This window comes from Telopea speciosissima, chromosome 3 (genome assembly GCF_018873765.1).
Source record: "Telopea speciosissima isolate NSW1024214 ecotype Mountain lineage chromosome 3, Tspe_v1, whole genome shotgun sequence".
Lineage (NCBI taxonomy): Eukaryota > Viridiplantae > Streptophyta > Magnoliopsida > Proteales > Proteaceae > Telopea > Telopea speciosissima.
Genome location: NC_057918.1, coordinates 31,294,413 through 31,316,237, shown reverse-complemented (window position 1 = coordinate 31,316,237; position 21,825 = coordinate 31,294,413). Strand labels below are relative to the sequence as shown.

The 21,825-nt window shown below is 38.8% G+C and overlaps 2 protein-coding genes across 2 annotated transcripts; both read left to right on the top strand.

Annotated features, from left to right (window-relative positions):
- Positions 1 to 154: 154 nt before the first annotated feature.
- Positions 155 to 20,093, top strand: LOC122654721. Its single transcript, XM_043848944.1, has 7 exons — positions 155 to 308; positions 829 to 1,826; positions 6,405 to 6,605; positions 8,796 to 8,991; positions 11,014 to 11,244; positions 19,565 to 19,567; positions 20,082 to 20,093. The coding sequence occupies exons 2-5, from the start codon at positions 963 to 965 to the stop codon at positions 11,196 to 11,198; spliced, it is 1,446 nt and encodes a 481-aa protein (XP_043704879.1). The 5' UTR covers positions 155 to 308; positions 829 to 962; the 3' UTR covers positions 11,199 to 11,244; positions 19,565 to 19,567; positions 20,082 to 20,093.
- On the top strand, positions 15,928 to 20,933 carry LOC122654722 (60S ribosomal protein L18-2-like). The gene is made up of 5 exons (XM_043848945.1): positions 15,928 to 15,964; positions 16,093 to 16,182; positions 16,502 to 16,630; positions 18,073 to 18,255; positions 20,719 to 20,933. Exons 1-5 carry the CDS (start codon positions 15,962 to 15,964, stop codon positions 20,875 to 20,877), a joined length of 564 nt encoding a protein of 187 aa, XP_043704880.1. The 5' UTR covers positions 15,928 to 15,961; the 3' UTR covers positions 20,878 to 20,933.
- The last annotated feature ends 892 nt before the right edge of the window (positions 20,934 to 21,825 follow it).

Below are 21,825 nucleotides of genomic sequence, written 5' to 3'. Positions count from 1 at the left end.
ACGCTATGACAACTTGGAAATACCAAAACCAGACATAAAAGTCACTAAACCCCTACAGTGAGAGGATGGGTATTTTTGGTATTTCAACTTAGGATAGATAATTAGATTTGCGCGTAGGGAGGTCTATAGATTGCGCTTCTTTAACCTGATTGTCACGTATCCCTGTGATTCTTCCTATGTTTCCTGCAAAATTACGGAAGAAGTAATCTTCATCTTCCCCTTCTCGTCACCTGCGGGCTCTGGAGAAATCGATTGCCTTTGTTTTTCGTGCTTCCTTTCGTTCAGAAGACGATTATAGTGGTTCTGAGGTTCGAATTCGATTCATTTGGTCTACCCTAGTTTTTAAATTTTTTTTTTTTGAAATCCACGTTATGATTTGATTAGAATCGATTTTGTTCATCTTATTCACCGCTAAAATCGATATATGCGCTTCATAATCGCTTTTAGTATCTAATTGGACGGTTTAATGCTACTGAAGGTATTGAATCAATGGAGAAATCATTAACTACTGAAGTAATTCTATCGAATTGGTCGTCTTCTTCTTCGTATAATTTAATTTATGCGAGTTTAATTCATAACTTAAGATCTTAACTTGATTTCTGCTGATTTTCTGCGGTGATTTCTATCTATTACTTGGATGTGCTCTCATGGTACTAGGGTTTTGTTTTTTGTTAGTCAAATTCACCATCTGCTGATTTTTGCACTTTCTGGACGCAAATATTATATTAGAAAACTCTGCTACAATTATCATACCTTGCGGAAATAATATGTTCAATTTATATAACTAATTATTTGTTTTTGTTCTTTTGGGTAATGATTTTCCCCCAGCAACAAAGAACAGGGAGAAAGAAGCTCTTGAGTCGTTATCTCCTTTCGCTGTGCATCTCCTCGACTGTTTGGCAGGGATCTGTGCAGTAGAAACTATTGTATTATCTGATTCTTAATTGCACGTTGCATGACACATGGCAACACCGGAGGCAAGGGTTTCATATTCTTCACTTTCTAAACTGGAAAACGATAATACCAAGTATCAATTTGATGACGGCTACGATGATGCTGCCTGGGCTGTGCCTGGAGGCCAAAATACTTGCTCCACAGCCTTTAGGTCCTTTAAACAAGAGTACCCATATCCGTCTGTCATTGAATCCGATGATTTTCTTGATGGAGGATATGATTCAAGTGATGATCGCTATAACTATGTACAGCCTAACGTGGTTCCAGATGTCAACTTAAAAAATGTGTTGAGTGGGATACTTGCAATTGTTATGGGCCGGAATAAAGGATCAGCGGATTCGGATGAGCATAGGGCCTCTAGTACGAATGTATCATTTCTGGGTTCGGGAAAGAATGGAGACAGTGTCTTGCATGCTTCAGTCTACATCCCGAGTGCGCCACCACTTCTTGAGCCTAATGGGATCAACTATAGTGCATACAAAGAGGTCTTGGAGGCTGATTCTCCAGAGTGGCTTCCAGACAGTTCTACAACTGTTTGCATGCAATGTAATGCTCCTTTTACAGCCCTTACACGAGGAAGACATCATTGTCGGTTTTGTGGAGGGATTTTTTGTAGAGCATGCACAATGGGGAGATGTTTGTTGCCCATTAAATTCAGGGAAAGAAATCCTCAAAGGGTGTGCGATACATGCTATGATCGGCTGGATCCATTACAAGGGATATTAATCAATTCCATCAGCAATGCTGTCCAAGTTGCAAAGCATGATGTGATGGACTGGACTTGTACAAGAGGGTGGTTAAATCTGCCGGTGGGTTTATCCATGGAACATGAGATATATAAGTCATCTAATACTCTGAGGAGCTACTGCCAGGTGCGCTTTTTCTGCCCACCGAGTTCTCTTTTCTTTAATTTACAGTTTTAGCTGAGTAGTCTAGGCAACTGGGCAATGCCCCTAGGGCCTTTCATCTTCAAAGGAAAATTCTGAACTATGCATTGCCATTAAAGAACTGATTTAGTATTGGCCCTTGGCTGAGTGAACCATACTGTCATATGATATCTTGCTTGTCACGTGAGAAGCTGTGGACATGTTGTTAAATTACCCTCTGCTCATGTAGTGAGTTCTTGGCTAGAGGGAGCTCATTACATGGCAAAAAAGAGGCAAATTTTTTTTGTGGGGTGCTTGACCTGAGAAAGTCAACATAGTGACAGATGGGGAAAAGATCATACACATGGTTGGCCACAAATTATTTTTTTTCAGAGGGTGTCACACAGTTGAGGTGGGGCTCTCTTTTGCGTAGCCACAATGTGAATGGAGATGAGGATGAATCAATGGGATGAACTCGATTTAGGTTAGGTTATGAACTCGATTTAGGTTAGGTTTTTTTTTTTTTTTAATAACATAATTATTCCATGCTTCTCGCATTAATAACCTAGACATAAGCCAACAGAAAAATTTAACAAAAGAATCAATTTATATAAAAAAGGGGAAAGTTTTTGTACACGGTCGTGTAAACCATGTACGAAACTTTTCCCCCCTCCACCAAAAAAAGATGAAACTTCCCCCCCCCCCCAAAAAAAAAAAGATTCTTTTTATTTTTTATTGGCCCCACTCTTCTTTCTTCGTCTCGTTCTCGTTCTCCTTCCTCTTCATCTTCTTCTGATGAACGATCGTCTGCAACCACTCCCTCTCCCCGCAACCCTATCCCACTTATTCCCAGCAAATCGGCCTTCACCACCAACACCACTGCCACCGCCACCGCCACCGTCATTTGCCCCCTCCCTTGCTCTCCCAATTTTTCTCCCTCCCTTGTCATCGCCACCTCCCCTCTCTTCTCTGCAACCCACCCACAGCAAGCCCAGCCAAACCATTTTTATCCTCAAAATTCTTTGAAAAAGGTTTTTTTGTTTTCAATTAGTAGTTCCTTTTTATAGGATGTTATGGTGTAAATATACATAAGAGAATTTTTATCTTCAACCAAGTTAGGATCCTTTTTTCCCCCTTTCGAGTTTTTTTAGTGAACAGCCAGGGATATTGGAAATGGGAAGTCTCTTTCATTTAAATTGACAATCCAATGCCATGAAAATTCTTCTCTTATTCTCTTTGGGTGGCAATGGAAGATAGGAATTTAAAAGTTATGCAGGTTATGCTCTCTGACATAGTCCAAGTTTTGGTACACAGCAACCATCTCCTTGTGTATTCACTACTACAAAAATGTCCAGCCTAGACTTTTTGAGATGATAGGTCTTTTTTATGATCTTGATTGCATGTCATTGATATTTAGCCTCCAAAATCTCGTAAAATGAATCCAAACATAGGCTCAGTTTGATTGCCACAATTCCTTACCGCAAACCTTGACAAATCAAATATCTCTCTCTAGAAGAAGACCTTGTTGCTTTGGGTCTTAACCATGATGCCTTTTTGAAAAGTGGTTTACAGATTTGGCTGAAGTCTGCTAGGTGCAAGACCAGATGAAGGTAAGAACGACATGAAAACACAGACTAACATGATTATATGCAACGTTTAATAGCTAGCCCCTTTAACATCTTCACTTTCAAGAAGCTTAACTGCAAGATTTCCCCCAGGTTTCAGAATGCCATTCTCATCTACGCCAGAACTGGAACCATCGAACTCCTCAGCATTACTATTGTCCATGTGAAGCTCTGCCAATGGCCAAATCTAAGGCCCGCATCCCCAACTCAACAGATAAAGCAGCGTCTTTAGTTGTATTTCCAGAAACAAGGGGGTACATATCAGATAGTATCACAGAAAATCCTTTTCCCTGCAAAATAAGTATGTCAAACCCCATGTTTGTACTACTTGAAGGTAGGGCACTGGAGATACCAGACAAACTAGTAAGAGGAAGAAGAAGAAGGGATGGGGCGGTGTGTCCGTCGTCGCCTTCTAAGAAGAAGACTGAAGGAAGGAGGCATGGGACCCACAAGTTGAATTTAACAAAAAAGAAAAAAAAGTTTTTTTTTTTTGGGGGGGGGAAGTTTCATCTTTTTTTGGTGGAGGGGGGGGGGGAAAGTTTCGTACACGGTTTACACGACCGTGTACAAAACCTTTCCCCTATAAAAAATAAAAATAAAAATGGTTTGTAAACAAAAGTGTGTACCCAATACCCAAAGCGGACCAAGGCGCCAAATCAGATGCCTAGGCGATGCTTAGAGATACAAGGCATATGCCTTTTGTGAAACACATTTGGTGTTAAACCGCTCAGCTCATTGACAAGTGCCTGGATGCCTATGCGTCCCCTTGACAACTATGCTCCCAAAAGCTTGATATCAACTTACTTCAGTGCTAATCTTAAATCAGGTAAGTCCAGTGGGAGATCAGCTTGCAAGTTGCAACAGGATCACAGGTATAGGGACAAACCCTTAACTGAGAGAAAGCCAGATAACTCTATTTAAACAACTCAGATATGCATGAAATTCTGGTTGAATGGTCTATTTGTCCAGGAGAACAAGTTTGTTAAATCTTATGTTGGTCTAATGGTCAGATTTGAATATATGGGGTAGTCTTAATAAGAGCAAGCCGTCAAAAGAGTGACCAGATTTAGCAACTAACAGAAAATAGCAAGGAGGAACAAAGAAATAGCAAGTCAAACTCAAAATAAAAACAAAGTTCAAATTTTGAAACTAAGATGAACAGAAATAGCAGTGTATCAGCAGTTAGTAACTAAAAGAAAATAGAAACAAAGAAGAAGTGCTGCTGCAACAGAACTCAAACATAGCAGAAAACTGCCAACAAAACTTGAAATCGATGGGTTGAGTTGACTGATATATCAGCGGTAGAAACCTGGTTTGAGACTGAGAAGAAACTAACAATAGTTAGTTATTAAGGTAGCAAATTAGCAAAGCAAAAAAGAAACTGAAAACTGGTATGTGCAACCAAGAAGTGAAAGTATAAACCTGACCGGCTGACCTTGGTTGATTTGAGAAGAAGAGGATAAGAAGGGAAGATATGAACTAGCAACTAGGCCTCTCACCTAGATCTTAACTAGCATTTCACCAGTCCAACTTGACATCCCAACAAGGGCTTCACTGCATCTCACTGCAAAGGTGCTTTGAATCTCACTGAACTAACAAGCAAAAGCTATGTTTAAATCTCAAAAACGTGGGGGAGTTGTGTAGCCACTTCTCTCTTTTTTTGTTTAATAGAACTAAGGAAAAACTGAAATAGGAAACTCTCCCATGTGTGGACTAAGGAGAAGTTCCATTACAACTAAAACTCTTAAAAATAGGAAGTCTAAGAAACCAGAAAAAAACTCATAATTTTGTATAGGCCTCAAATCCCTCATATTTGAGCTCGTAGAATCGGCCTGGCCCATTACAGTAGAAAACCAAAAAATACCAAGCCGATGGCCTATAATTTCCATAGGCATAGTTGTCATGCCGTCTAGGTGACCCAAGGCGTTGGTGGGGGTGATGCCCGAGAGGGTAAGCAAGCCAAGATCGAATCTGGAAGAGAATTCTGATTTGAATCTGGTTTGAGTGGGTTATGGGTAGGTATGATGGAGGTTGATGGAGGGTGGTTGTAGAGAATGGATGATGGAGATGATGAGGATGATGATAGTTGAAGATGAATATATATAGGTGGTAGCCTAGAGTCCCACGAGTTGTCCAACCCAGTCCCACCGAGGTCACAATTGAAGGAGTCCCACCTTTATCCCACTTGAGTTCACAAGAAAAAGTTTTCAAAGAGAGTTTTTTTGTTTTTAATTCATGGTTGCCTTTGAGAGCAGCCAGGACTTGCATTATATAGAGATAGAAATCTTGAATACAACAAAATAACATTAAAGAGACCCTTAGAATTCCATAACCTCTTTGGAATTCCCCATACATAGCGAACAATTCCTAGACATTGAAACTATCCCTAAGACCTAGAAAGCTGGTCCCAAGACATAGGAACTACAAACAAGACTTTGAAAACTGATAATGGAAGGCACTTAATGCTGCCTTGGAATTCAAAAAGACAAATACTAAAAACAAGGAGATACTCTAGTGGCTATTAGAAATATTAAAGGACTCTTAAATAAACCTAGGCAATATGAAAACAAGCTACTACTAAGCCTAATCCGGAATGCCTTCCTTGTACCCACATTTTAGGCCCATTAAAGTGGGGCCCATTACAAAGAAAACACATGAAATCAAAGGCCAATGCATACATAACCCACCCAAGGCTTATTTACAATAAAATAAGCCTATTATGTGACTTATTTGCATCAGGGGGCCTGGAAGCAAGGTGATACCAACTAATGGCCATGGTTTGCTGCTGCATCATTGCTTCTGATTAATCACGTTACGGCATAAGTTCTTGGTTGGGGTCATTAATTGCATCTTACTCGGAACTCAGCCAAACTGGGTCAGCTTGGTCTAGCTAGTATTTGATTCAAATTATTGCGGTTGTCATAATTTTCCCTCACAATGTGATTCTTGAAATTGACAGGTTTCTCGATTAAACCCTGAGAGATCAATACCATATGCAGTTCTGAAAGGAGCTAAAGGCTTGGCAATTATTACAGTTGCTAAAGCTGGCATGCTTCTTACTTACAAACTGGGGACTGGTTTGGTTGTTGCTCGAAGGTCTGATGGGTCATGGTCTGCACCATCTGCCATATGCTCTCTTGGTTTAGGATGGGGTGCACAGGTAAAATTACTTTCAGATCAGTAGACCTTATACTCTATTGATATATATTCTTAATGGCTTGTTGATGTCGCTTTTCCCCGTACTCTGTTATTGTTTTGGTTCTCTTTTCCCTTCTGGAAATGGAAATATCCTTTTTGTTGCATTGCGAATTGCATGATTGTAACTTTTTGGAGTTTTGAATTCCTCGACATAAATGTATATGCATGCAAAACATCACTAAAGTGCATTGAGTATTTAGATAAGACTAGGGATTCCGAAACAGCATGTTTATAGGCGTTCAGATGCATTGTCTTGGCATGTTTCAATTGATTTTATTTCTCCCTGTCTCTAATATTTTTTTTCTCTTTTCTTTTGATTAGGAGTCTATTTTAGGAGGATAATAACCATATTTTCGTTGGGGAAATTTTTTTGTCACTATGCGCGAACAAATGAATTCCAACCATGACCACATATTTTTCCATGTGGAAGTATGATGTGACAAATGCGACCATTGGATATCTAGGGAATAATTTGGATTGACAATGTTTTAAATTTCAGTCCCAAATTCAATCATTTACTATCCCATGTATGTCCATTCACTCCACTCATTGTGCTGTTCACTCCTTTGTACTCCTGAATTTTTTAATGGCTTGTTTTGCCATGTTGCCAACTTTTATTGGGCTGAAACTCGGCATGTGAGCAGGGAACCTTGGTGTCCGCCCGACCCCAAAAGTTCAACCCCATCTTAGCAGGCCATGTGACAGAATGAGTGGACATGGTTCAATTCATGTGCCACCAACGTGATGACAACAAGATTAACCCATTCTGGTTAGCATGCAAGGATTAATAATACTTGTCATCTTCCACTATCCAAGTTCCAACCTCCTCTCTTGGGTAGTTGCGTATAAAGAAGACAAATGCATTCAACTAAAAAAGGGAATGAATCAGTGGTAGAGGAGTGTCATTTTTGGGAATAACACATGGGAATTTATGGATTCTGCATGGTTTCATCTGTATATTTGCCTTTTTTTATTTTTTATTTCCGTCTCTACTTTCATATGGTGGAATTGGTCTGGATGGGAGACTTGTATATTTCATACTGATGGTATGACACAGGAGGTAAAGGCTAAAGAGTCAGTCAGATATGATTTGGTCTTTCTTACTGTCATTCTAGAGTAGCTTATATTAAGTACTACTGGCAGATTTTCATCGAGCCTGCTTTACTTGATAGGCAAATGGAGAATATGTGGTAAATTTGAGATTTTAGATATTAGAATTTTAGTTGCTGTTTTGAATCTATGATTTGTTTGAGCATTGAGAGGGGGGGGGGGGGGTTCTGCCATCAGTTGTCATTTCATTTGTTGAGACAATTTTTTAGCAGCTCTTGTAACTCGTGGGAGACAATATCCCCACCCTAGCTTGGACGACTCCAACTAACTTCTCTTGGTTATTCTTCAATATAATCTATCATATTTCCTTGTTAAGATTTGCTGTTAACTTATATTGCTCTTATTATTGGTTACTGATGGTTTTCTGTTTCTGTACTTATTCCAACTTTGTGGGTGAATTCCATGCGGTTGTGTTGTTTTCCTTGACCAGTTTTTTTTTTCCTAGTTGCAAATTTTGTGCTGTCCCTACATTTTTCTGTGTCATGTTTCTCCGGAATATCTGAACTTTTTATCGTTTCCAATAAAGCTTAAAGCTTCATGCTCACTCCTTATGATGTGCATGGTGTATGTCACTTCATCCCTTATCATTCATCAGGAGACAACAGCTTGTGTTGCAATAGAATGCATCATCCAGAATCATAGTGACAAGAAATTCTGATAGATCTGATATTTTTGCTGACTGATATGTTGTGAAATGATCATCTTGCACTTTTTTCCTTATTAGAATGCACCCAGGAGGCTGCCTATTGGTTGGATGCTTTGAAATTGATGTGTAATTGTACAATATGTGAAACTGAAGTTCCTAACATTAACGTTGGGGAGGGGGGAGGGACTCACTTGATATATTCTCCTTGACAAGGAAACATTTTTTTACTGAAAAGTAAAGATTACTATGATTCTTTAACAAGAGCATCGAAAAACAAAAATTAGTTGTCCAGCTTGCTGCTTTAAAAGAGATCAGTAAGTATCCACTAGAGAATCTCAAACTCTTGGTTAGAAATTAAATGTGTTTAACTGGTGTCTTTTACTTGCTGGAGTGCAGATTGGGGGGGAGCTCACAGACTTCATAATTGTGCTCCATGATTCTAAAGCTGTGAAGACATTTTGTAGCCGCATGCATTTTTCTCTTGGAGCTGGTTGCAGTGCTGCAGCAGGACCTGTGGGGAGAGTATTGGAAGCAGATATTCGAGCTGGAGATAGAGGGTCTGGCATTTGCTATAGTTATAGTTGCAGCAAAGGTATATTATTCTGAAACTTTTTTTTTAATCAATTTTAGGGATTTAGTGTAAAAAAAAATGATTGAATTGGTGTTGTGACATTTCGAGCTTGATACCTATTGTTTATAGGTTTTTTGGCCATTTGGAAGGGCTGACATGGTAGACCCAGATAATCATTTTCATAGGGCATCGTCTGGATTTAGCCATTTGTTCATTGCTTTTGTTCATTGTTGCCCTAGCCCTTTGTCCAACAATGTATTATTAATTGAAACAACACCACAAGTAGAAACACCAAAACAATAGCAGTCCCCCCAACATTATTATATATGTCCACGTAAGTACAAAGCGGCAAGGACTAGGATACCCTTCAGTCTTTGGCTCTTTGCAGTAATAGAAGTCTAATAAAGTTACAAACTAAAACAAGTAGAGTACGACTAGCTAATAAGACTAAGAATATAAAATAGACCAAAACACTAATATCCCTGCGGTATTGCAACTATAACTTAACACTCCCCCTCAAGCTGGAGCATACAAATTACCCATGCCCAGCTTGGAGAAACCCTTCCAGAAAGTGGGACTAAACAGAGGCTTGGTAAACATATCACCCAACTAATATGCTGAAGTGACATAAGGAGTATCAATCAATTTCTTCATAACTGCATTCCTCACAAAGTGACAATCAACTTCAATATGCTTGGTCCTTCCATGAAACACTGGGTTCTGCCAGCAAGAGGAGATGAGAAGCTTCAATCGTTTAGAGGCTGAGATTAACCTCAAAGTAGAATAGAGTCTTCCTTACCTTGGGGGCAATATTGTTGCCGTATGAAATTGGAGTGATCTGCTGGATAAGAGTGCCGATGTAGATAGATCAAACTTCACCCAAATAATTCCAGAGAAATCAGAGTATCGGCAGCAGCTAATGAGATGGAGTTCAATCCTTGCAAGTAAATATCATCATAGACTTACTGTTGCATGTAGACTGGAAGAAGGAAACCCAAGTTTGTTTCCGTACAATAATCAAACTAGGGTTTTTATGAATTAAATATAGCAACATAGGTACAAAGCTGCAAGGATTAGGATACCCTTCAGTCCTTGCAGTAATAGAAGTCGGACAACGTTACAGATAAAACAAGTATGACTAGCTAATAAGAATAAGAATATAAAATATACCAAAAAACTCACTGCCACAAGGACACACAATTATACCCCTGTGGTATTACAACCATAACTTAACAAAAATTTCCTCCCACAAATAGTCGCCCTTGAATTCTTCTGATTTTCTCTTGATTTTTAAGGGGAAGGGGTTCATGCACAATTGCTCATGGCAATCAAACGTTTCGTGAAATAGGGGGGTTGGTTGGTCATTTCGACCCCCTCTATTGTCTCCATCGCATGGTTATATGTTACATATAACCTTTTGCCGTTTTTAAATTAACGTAAGTGAAAATAAGACAACCGTCTTTGCCGTTTGACAGAGGGCTGTTGTGCTGATACTTACATTGTGACAAGCATCTGACTAGGAATAACAAATGGAACTGTTTGAGGGGTCAGCAATGATGCCAGGTATTGCTGACCAGATTCAAACCTGCTGTTTATCAACAGAAAACCTGGCGTCTAGTTTCATTTATTTCATGATTATTGTAAAGAAGTGCTGCTAGGATTATTGGCTTGGATTTGGCATTAGCTCTGTAGATATTAGGGGGGTATGTAATTGATGGTTCTGAATTATATACTATGGTCTACTGTCATTATACCCCATTGTTTTGAACAGAAGTAAGAGTTTCACCATTAAAATAAAAGAACATCCTTTGCCAGATGTTTTGGAAATGTTCTGCCTTTGTGGGAAGTTGACATCTCTGTTTTGGGTTTCTGTTGTATTTTATGTAATTTTCTGTATTATATATGTTTTGCAGGGATAGGCTAGGGTTCCCGTAAGGACAACAATATAATACTTGTTAAAAAAGGAAATAAAAGGGGGGGGGGGGTTAAGACCTTATTACTGTTGGGAAAAGCTGATAACTTGTTATTGTGCAAATGGAACAGGTGCATTTGTGGGAGTTTCACTGGAAGGTAATGTAGTCACAACACGGATGGATACCAACCTACACTTTTATGGTGATCCTTATCTCACAACAGCCGACATTCTGCTTGGGACAGTGGATAGACCAAAGGCGGCTGTACCATTGTATGCTGCTCTTAAAGACCTTTACTCGAAGTTACAAAATTAGCCAGCTCTTTCAGGGGTCTCATTGTACATAATTTTCAATGTCTTAAGTAATGATCTGTGTAGATCAATGCTCTATGTTCATCCACCCACCCCCCATCCCCCTCCCAAAAAAAAAAGGGAAAAAATGCTGCTGTGTGTGTCAAATTTATTATGTCTTCTCATATTCCTGTTCCTATGAGAAGGTGACCCAATTTATTAAATAAATTGTACAGAATAAGTTTGTTATTGTTAATCGTACTACGGCAGATGATGAAACAAATAGTACCTCGCTGTTTTATTGATATATAATGGTTCAATTTATCAATTTATCTCTGTTTTCAGCCATTAAAGGTCAAGATACCTTGATTGGTTTGTTGTCTTCTTCCAAGGATCCCCCATTTGTATACATTTCATCTTGTTCAAAAGGCTGGTTAGGGCCTCTTCCTTTTTGGGAGGATCTCAGTTCTCATTATATTAGCAGATGAGCTAGCGAAGAGAGGTGAAGAGATATACTTTTTTTCACTCCTGCGGCATGTTTGTTGACTTTTTGTCTTTTAGAGAATGGATCTGTTGGATGGTGTTGTGTGTGCATGCATGTATTTGGAAGTCTGAGTGCTTCCCCAGTTTCTGTATGATGCTCTTCCATCTTAATAAAGTTCTTTAACATTATAAATGTTGCCTTATTGTACTCCTGTTACCTATTCATCAACATTAGAAAGCCAATTCGGATCATGGAGTTCCTGCTCTGCTTTGCCTGTACCTAGATTGAATTACCCACTTTGCGAATCTGATATTCTTTTCTGTATGGAAATTAAAGATTGATAAGGACGATTCATGTTATGTTACACAGGGTGGTGGTGTCATTGAGTCCTTGATTCACAAGCCCTTGATGACAATCCCCATAGACCCGATTCCAAGGTGAGGAAACCCAAGATCATATCAATTTTCATCAAATCAATTTCATAATTGATGTTGGATCTACCCCCATATGACTGATATGAAATTGTAACAAACTTGAGAGAGAGAGAGAGAGAGAGAGAGAGAGAGAGAGAGAGATGTATTGTTTTTTTAATGAGAACATTGATTTTGATATGCAGAGATTCAAGACATGAATGAAGTTTCTACTGTCGTAAATAAGTTAGTCGTAATGTAGAGTAATGCAATATTCCATTTGGGTCACATCCATCTGTTGCTTTACCTTCTACAGCCATTAGAAGATAAAATTGTCAATGAAGAATTTGAGTATATAGGAGCTTTACGGATGAAAAAGGAAAGATTCTCAAGTCCTTTCGCTTCTGCTGGATTCCAGGATTAGACATTTAGGTACTAACTACGAACTGACCATCCTGATAAAATTACATTGAAGCTTTTCATATGCAGACCGCCCACGAGCACTCACTGGAGAAGGATGGAGGGTTCGTAGAGATTGAATCCTGCAAGAAAACATACCCAATACAATTGTATCAGATTGGTGCGAGCTCCTTACGATAATAATAAGAGAGCTGACTTCACTGCAGTTGGAGAGAGAGAGAGAGAGAGCTCTTCATGGTCACTTGTTTTGCCATGGGCATGATAGGAGGGGGCCTAAATTTTGTGGATAGGTGGATCTTTAGGTTTCTGTTCACATTTCAAGTTCCAACTCAAATGAAATTTGAAAATGAGTAAAAATAAAGCTAAGAAAATCTAGGGCTATAGAAGAGTGCACAGTAGTGATTGGAGTACAGTAAGCGAGCATGGATGTATATGGGGATACATGCCAATTGCCAATAGAGGTCAATGGTTGAAATTGAGCCTGAAATTTAACATAGCCTGTCCAAACCATCCATCATTCTTAGGTTTTTGGTGATTCATTTTGCCATGTGGCAAACTCCATTGGCTAATGAGCAGGGGAGAACCTTGGGGTCTAAAGGTCTACTAAATTTCAGCCCCTTCCAACATACTATATGGTAGAAATATCGCCCAAACACAGTCCAGCACGAAAAGACCGACGTACCCCTCTGGAAAGACGGAAAGGAGCAGAGGTGCGCTGGGCTGTGTCTGGGCGCAGGTACACGCCGAGGCACAACACCGGTTAGTTTAGTGAGATTACAATGGATTGGAAAAGTTACACATACCCTCTGGTACCTTCTCATAGAGTAAACTGCACTGTAGAATATTAACATCTGGTAATCAACATTCACTTTGCAGTCTATGGCAACCTACCAAAAGAAAACTATTTTAAATCAAAGAGAGAGAGAGAGAGAGAGAGAGAGAGAGAGGCAAATGTTAAAGTTCAGAATGAAAATGGAGGGAAGCTAGCTAGTGAATGAATGAATTTGCAATTTGGATTCAATGAGATGCTAAAAGGCATGCATGGGCATTTAATTTTTGTCAATGGAAGCTTAATTGGGTAGTAATAAACCTTGATTGTTGGCAATGTGATATCTAGTATCCGGACTTGTGATCTAACATCACCAACAACACTCAAAGAGAGATAATTGTTTCTTCCATTCCCAGAGCTTGAAGAAGAGTCTTCTTCAACATCTTGAAGTGTAATTTGGTTGATGCTCACATGGTCCAACACAAGCTGTGCCTGCACACTTACATTGCTGCTATGAGCTGGTTGGTAAAACTCTGGAATTTCAATTGTTCCTATTAATGGAGTAGTAGTAGTAGAACTACTACTACTAGTCCCCTTGTGCAGAACACTCAGCTGTGAAGAACTGTAGCTTAGGCTGAACTTGTTAGGATTTTGAGCATTCATTGTCAAAGACGCCATTACCGACAAATAGACATCGTTGGAGGAGGAGGAGCCACCGCCGGAGGAAACATCAAGCTTAAATGAATCCTTTGTTAGACTTTGGAGTGTGAAAGTAGGCTTCCTGGGCTTTAAAATAAAGATGATAATGAAAGTGATAGCAACAACGGAAGCTGCAATAATCAGAAAGAATATGAGAATAAAAAAACAGCATTTCTGCAGGAAGGAACAACCAATAACCATGGCAGTAGTAGTGTTGCTCTTCACAACAGTTGCTCCAATGTCCATGAAGTTTTCATCTGGAGGGGCAACTCTTCCGTACAGATGAAGGAAGAATTTGATCTTTTCCTTCACCCTCTGGTCTATGATGTTAGCAATTGCCAAAAAGTGCATTTGTCCTCTGATTCCTTACTTGCAACATAAATCCCCTTAGAGAGTAAGGGGAGGTTTTAAAACCCTTGAGAATTGTGACTAGTGAGTAAGCGGAGGGACCCATAGGTCAACTACAACTATCATTCTATCAAGGGGGAAGGTTAAGAGAAGCCAACGGAACTACAATCAAGGTTTAAAGTATTGGTATTGGATATCGTATCTGAGAGATACGAGATACATTAAAGATACGTAGAAATGTTTAAAATATATGTGAAATACAGTTTTGAAACATAAAACACTATAAATAAGTAATATACATAAAATATATCAAATAGGCCAGTCATTTCGCCCACCCCTCATGTGTTTGGGCACACCCTGCTCCCCAAGTACAAGAAAATTTTCCCATAAATTTTATAAAGAGGAGAATAAAATATGACAAGTACATTTAATTGATTATATATAAAGGATGAAGTTTCTTACTTACACTATTAGAGAAAAAAAAATGTCATTTTCAGTTTAGGAACACATCATAGAAAAAGAAATGTTCTGATAGAAAACTATTCTTGTGTAAATCTAGGGGCATGCGCTCAACCGGCAAGCTACCGACTAACTAACCAAGCAATGGATGGTTTTGTTGGATGACTCAACCATTATAGCATATGTGGACAACAAAAATATCAGTCATGTCCACAAGTAGGGTGAAGTTGAAAATTTGTGGACAATTAGACCCCAAGCCTTCTGCTCACATGTCAAGTTTCAATCCAAATTGAACTAATGAGCAACAAAATAAAGGTTTGAAAATAAAGTGAAAGAATAAAACTTTATAAATGAAAAAGAAGAGGATTGAGTATGCCACTAACTTTCGATAAACTAACAATATATACAGTGTTCATACACTCTTGACCTCTGTTAGCAAAAACGTGTTCCCCTTTTTTACATTTTAAACATGTTTTGGGAAACATACGAGAAAAAACTGCAAACGACAAGCATTCCCGTTTTAAACGTGTTTAATAAACGTTTCAAATTTTTTGGGGTGTTTTAAGACCTTAGACTTAAGTGACCATATCTATATCTCCCAAACTCTGATCGAATTGATTCTTTCACCAACATAAAGATGACTCGAAAGGTTACATTTTTCTTGATATCATCTGCAACTCAAGGTCAATGCACAAATACCAAAATTATAAATCTGTATTTCAAATAAAAAAGCCTCAATTTATATGAGAATAATGCCGTTGTTTTGGTTGCCTTTTTTTTGAAATATAACATTTAAAACCCGTTCCGTCCATTTTCTGTTTTTTTGACCGTCCATTTGTAAGTTTTTACCATTTAAACCTTTACCGTAATATTCCATTTTTTTTACTGTTCCGTTTTTGCTAACTATGCTCTTGACCTCGAATTGGGCCGGTGGGCGAAGTAGCCCATTGGAGAGACTAAAGCCAACCCAATTATTTTATCGCAGGTCCTAAATGCAAGCCAGTCTTCCCAGTGAATCGGGCTGCCGTTCTAACACGTAGCCCAACTCATTTTTGAAACCCTATTCCTAGTCATGACTCAAAGTCTAAACCAAAACCCTAGCGCTGATCATCACTTCGCATGCTTATATCACGAGACGTCGAACATCCCTAGTTCTTCTTCTTCTTCTTCTCGACTCCAGCTTAAATCATAGGGCGACAATGGTAAGCGTAACTGATTCATCACTACTTACTTTAATCTTTAACAAAACAAAACCTGAAAAGTCTTCTTCTTATCCCACCCCTTCTCTGTGTATGAAGATTTTATAATTCTGTGAATTTCTTTTCATCAGGGTATAGATCTGGTTGCCGGAGGCAAGAGCAAGAAAACAAAGCGAACGGCTCCAAAATCTGATGATATCTATCTCAAGCTTCTCGTTAAGGTTAGTGTTCCGTGTAACAGAAATTTGTTATTTTTTATGGCGTGTCTTCTTTTATCTCTTTGATTCACTTTGGAAAATAAAATTCATAGTAGTCATTCAAGTCTGAATCCTTGATGATTTGTAGCCATAAATTAGCCTCGGTACCTCAGCGTACTTGTACATTGTATATCTTCTGGTATCAACTCTTAGAGGAGTGCGGAGAACTGTTGATTTGGCATTTCTTACCACCCTCTTTCCGTCCTTTTTTTTGTGGGTGGGGATGAATCTGCATGTGGGTACATCAAAATTTTGGTTCCTTTATTATTTTTTCTGTTTTCAGCTCTACAGGTTCTTGGTTAGGAGAACTGGGAGCAAATTCAATGCTGTCATACTGAAGAGGTTGTTCATGAGCAAGGTCAACAAGCCACCCCTATCACTGTCGAGATTGATTGAGTTCATGAAAGAGAAGGTAAAGATGTAATTTTCTTAGTAGTTTTATTATTTTAGCGCCCTTGTATGTATCCTTGCTTTTAAATTTTTTAATAATCTTGACTTAGAATTTATTTCCCATATCATTTCCGTAGCAGAATAATGGTCATATACAACCAGATCTGATATTTATTCACTCTCTGAGTCTCTATTTGCTTTGAGCTTCAGTGATCTCTCATCTTTGTTTCATAAACTCAAAACAATTTGTTGGTTTTTAACTTGTACTTTATCCACTCTCCCCTTTCTTGACATCAAAGAGGGGTCAGCATAGTAAAGATTAGATATATATGTTGAAGTTTAATTGAATTTGATAGTTAATTGGAATTTGTACTTCATATCATTGTATTTTAACTGTTTGTAATGCAATCATGCATGGAGATATTGTGCTTGAGCAGTGGATCAACTGGGCACGGTAATGCTTCTGGCTAAGATGCCAGCATTATCTATTTAATTTAATCATCTCATTCATGGACATTATTTGCAATAAATTATGCCTTTTACTTTTTTCAAAGTCAACCAGCTTTGAAATTTACATCTTGGAAGGATGTGCGATGCAGATTTGCTTTTAGTTTGATGCTACAGAGATAGTAGCAAAGTTATTTTCTATATGCTGTCAAAATTTAATGTTGCTGTTACTAAAAAAGAATAAAGGAGATCACCCTTGATACAGATAAGTCACCTAATGGGCTTACTAATGGAAGTAAGCCTTTGGTTGGGTTATGTAGGTGTTGTCCTTTGATCCCATGGGTTTTCTTTGTAATGGATCACTTTAATGAGCCTAAAATTAGGGTGGAAAGTAGGAAAACGGAATTTACTCCATTAGTTTAGTTAGAGTCATGTTTTGAGTCAGTGTCATTCATTATTTTAGTTTCATAGTTAGTTTATGTTACCTTATTAGTTAAGGATTAGGTTAGGCCTTCCTTTTTAGTTTTTTGAGTCTCTATATACCTTTGTACGGGGCTACAGCCTAGTACAAACATAGCTTTGTGTTTTGCTCTGTGAGAGAGTATGGTGAAATGCCATTGGTGAGAGAACGTGGGTGAGAGACCCGAGTCTGAGACACTACCCTATCTTCTTCTTTCCTTCGTGGGTGAGAGACCCGAGTCTGAGACACTACCCTATCTTCTTCTTCCCTTCTTTGATTTCTTGTTTTTTATTTTATTGTTCTGAAGTTTCCTGCAAATCTGAGAATCGTTTGAGGTATTTACTGTTGTTGGACCTGAAGCTTGCGATCCTCGAGTGGACTGGTGATCACTTGTGACTGGTCTACACTCTACATTAACCCCCTTCCCTGGGTTTGTGGGAGTAGTTCTTGAGATAGTTTTCATTAGTAACCCAAATTTTGAGATTTTGTTTCTTTTCTTGCTGTATCTTACTGGATAATGTATTCTAAAACCATTGGAACTGATTGCTGATTCTCAGGAAGATAAGATTGCAGTGGTTGTTGGGTGCGTTACTGATGATACACGAGTTTATGAAGTTCCTGCTTTGAAAGTGACAGCTCTAAGGTTCACGGAGACGGCCAGATCTAGGATTCTGCAGGCTGGAGGTGAATGTTTCACTTTTGATCAACTTGCTCTGAAGGCACCTCTGGGACAGAACACGGTTAGTTAAAAATCCTACTTCTAGCTCATCCATGCTCTGTTCTATAAATTGCTTTTGAATTTGGTTAATGTTTTTCGTAGAACTTCACGTGATATATTACATAAATTTTCATAACCTCTAAATGAAATAAAAATGAATAAATAAACTTTCATTCATTGGAAGCCTAAATTAGTTTAACATGTTTCCAAGTATTGTGTGCATGGCAATTTTTTATTTCTGCAACACAGCTATGAGTACAGTTTTGGTGCAGGACATGCTGATGTGGAATAGGCATTGTATAAGTAGATTATGCCTAGGATCCCTTTTGAGATAGATGTTTTGGATCCTTAATATCAGCCCTTCATTTGCACATATGTTGTTTCTGTTGGATTCTAGGCATATATATAACAGAATCCAGTCATGTGTTTTTTCTTTTTTCTTATGTTAAAAATAGTATTGTTCACCCTCATTAACTCTGTTATGAACTTGCCAGAAACAAAGGGTGTGAAATGATGTGGGAAATGTAAATGGAGGAAAACTTGGAAATCTGAGAGTTGTACATTGGAAAACACTCTTAACATCTAAAATCATTTAAAAAAAATGTCTTCCATGTGGTAAAACTGGATTTCATGATACTTATGTTTATGACTGAACAAAGTAGTCAGCCAAGCCACGTCTCATCATCAACGTGAACAGATTTTCTTACAACTCTACAATATTAAAGTATTGTGTTTATGTCATGCTTAGGGGTGTCAACTTGTTGGTTTTGGTGGGGCCTTTATCCAATTATCAATTATCTAATTGGTCCTCTAAGGCCACGGTCTTTATCCATGGGCAATGAGTTTGATGTATTGGGCGTATCCGTAAACCTAGTGACCCATAAATAACCAATACAAGTCTTAGGGGGGGGGGGGGTTCCCCTTATTTATATACTACCACCTACTCCCATTTACCACTTTGTTGTTGTGGGATGCTGCTTCCCTTTGGCCAATCTTTATCCCGTTCCCTACATGCATCTTATGTGGGTTTGGAGGTTCCTCTGCTTCGTAGCTTCTAGAACGACCTCACATCCAACTAGTATCTCATGTTTCCTTACCAGATTCAATAGGCAATCTTAGCTTTATGTCCAAATTAGAGCTTATGAGTTGCAGATTCAATGGATCAATTCCATCTTCCATCATAGAGCTGGTTATAGAGCTTAACCAACTGTCCAACTCTATGATGGAGGATGGAATTGATCCATTTAATCTGCAATTCATAAGCTCTAATTTGGATATAAGGCCTGCCTATTGAATCTGGTAAGGAACTTGAGAAACTAGTTGGATGTGAGGTCGTTTAGGAAGCTAAGGAACCTCTGAACCCATATATAGGACCAATGAAGGAAATGGGGTGGTGACTGGCAAAAGGGAAGTTGCATCTCACATCGACCAGCGTTTTAAAGGAGAGAAGTAGGGGTAGTACATAAATAAGCCCACCCTCCAAATAACTTGTATTGGTTATTTTTGGGTTAGTAATGGAATTGACCGATTATGATTCGCCATGGTCTGTCTATTGAGGACCAATCAGATAATTGGTCTTGTGGTTTAAAGTGGTAGGACTGGTAAAGGCCCGACTGAAACTGACTGGAACCGATTAGTCTACCCTACGTTTATCCGCCTGAGAGAGCTATGAACTCAAAGGAAGGGTTGATGGGCTGATTCCTTCATCGGATGGAAAGAGTAGGAAAAAGAAGCAAATTATAAAAGGAAAATGGAGAAGGTGAACAATGGATACAGATGTAAGTAAAAGGAAGCAAATTATAAAAGGGAAATAGAGAAGGTGAACAAAGGATACAGATGTAAGTTTAGTAATAGTATAATTATATGTACTATATCTTTGTGTATTGGTCGGGTAGGTTTCATTCTTTGGTCAAAAGCAACGCCACCGGTTATTGCACTCTCTCAAACCGAGACCTGGCTGTTAGTAAATGGTCGGTTTGGTTTTGGGCTACAACTAGTCAGGTCTGGGTGGGCCTATTGGTGTGGTTCTGGTTTTGAGTAGTCCTACTCAGCCAAGACTATTTCGGAGCCTTTTAAATGGGATTTTTTATTTTTTATTTTTAAGAATTGCTTATGTGCTGAGCTGTTATTATACAACCACATTTACATTTTTTTAACCCTTGGGGCATTAAATCTTGTACGAGTTTTGTCTGCATTTGGTTTTCATCTTTGTTGTAATGAGTGAACTTCCACTAGGAATGAAGGTGCTGGCTTACCCGGCTAGTACAGCTAGTAAGTATCTCAACTGGTTACAATGAGGTTTGGGATGAAGTCCTGCTTCCATCAGGTGGAAAAGGAGAGGGGGGGGGGGTTACGGTTTGAAAGTATAATAATCTCCTATTATTAAAATGGAAAAAATTTAACTAGGGACCTTAGATTATTATCTTAATTTCATTCTCGATGCAATATATTTCCACTCATGTTGTACTGTTCATTCTGGTTGTAGATTCTTCTGAGGGGCCCGAAGAACTCAAGGGAAGCAGTGAAGCACTTTGGCAAGGCACCAGGTGTGCCCCACAGCCACACCAAGCCATATGTTCGCTCCAAGGGCCGGAAGTTTGAGAAAGCTAGAGGGCGTAGGAATAGTCGTGGGTTCAGAGTCTAAGCCCTTTTACTCCAGTTTTGAGCCATTGACCTGGTTGATTGCAGCAATTTTCGGGGGTAGACTATTTTGATTTTGTTCGTTGTGGATGGTATTTTCGAAGTTCGATAGATATATAATATGTTTTGAGGATTTTGATTCAGTTAGGTTGAAAATTCTATGTGATATCTTAACGAGTATGGATCTCAATGTTTCTTTGTGAGCGTAATTAAAGCGAAATTTTGAACTTCTTGGTTTTCCATGTTCTGCTCAAGAGTTTATGTATTTGTTACATGGGTTTTGCCAACTTCAAAGAAATTATTTCTGGTCAGTATATTCCTACATGTCCGATTGCATCTGGGCCATCTTTATAAGACAGCGGAGATTAGAAGTGTAGAAACTTTTCTGAAAAATGTTATTATACTGTTTCAAGCACAGAATTTGTGAGGTTACGTTGCTCCGTTTTTTTACCGATGAAAATTGCTCCATATATTGTTCCTTGGAGATGAAAATGGGTTACAAAAAGAGTAAATGTTCTTCAGTAAGATTAGGAGGTGCACCACATTCTAGATGGTTATAAGCTCTCCATTTATGGTGGAAACCCAGGTCCGAAGAGAGATGGCTCACAGCTGAGAACGGTTAGATGGAATCCCCTCCGTGAACCTCTCGGGCTCACATTCGAGAATGGCTCACAGTCGTTTAGATGGAATCCACTCTGTGAACCTTTGTTGTCCGAAGAGTGGGGGAGTGCAGTTTGACAATTTCTCGAATGACGAACCGAGATTGTTCGTTTTGCTTGTGCAAATTCTTTATCTAATACAAAAGATGTAGGATTTAAACTTGGGTTGTTGGCATGGATTTCGTGCATGGTATCTGATTGGGTATGACCATCCCGAAAATTGATATGGATTGGCACAGATCGGTCTGTATTGGATGGTTTAGATTTTGCCACTATTTTTCATAAAAATTAGG

Excerpts from the sequence above, each read along its gene's own strand:
- LOC122654721 (XM_043848944.1), top strand. The coding sequence starts at position 963 with ATGGCAACACCGGAGGCAAGGGTTTCATATTCTTCACTTTCTAAACTG. Across the intron at positions 1,827-6,404 it reads CTCTGAGGAGCTACTGCCAG|GTTTCTCGATTAAACCCTGA; the intron begins GTGCGCTTTTTC and ends TGAAATTGACAG. Across the intron at positions 6,606-8,795 it reads GTTTAGGATGGGGTGCACAG|ATTGGGGGGGAGCTCACAGA; the intron begins GTAAAATTACTT and ends GCTGGAGTGCAG.
- LOC122654722 (XM_043848945.1), top strand. Across the intron at positions 16,183-16,501 it reads ATCTCAAGCTTCTCGTTAAG|CTCTACAGGTTCTTGGTTAG; the intron begins GTTAGTGTTCCG and ends TTCTGTTTTCAG. Across the intron at positions 16,631-18,072 it reads TTGAGTTCATGAAAGAGAAG|GAAGATAAGATTGCAGTGGT; the intron begins GTAAAGATGTAA and ends GCTGATTCTCAG.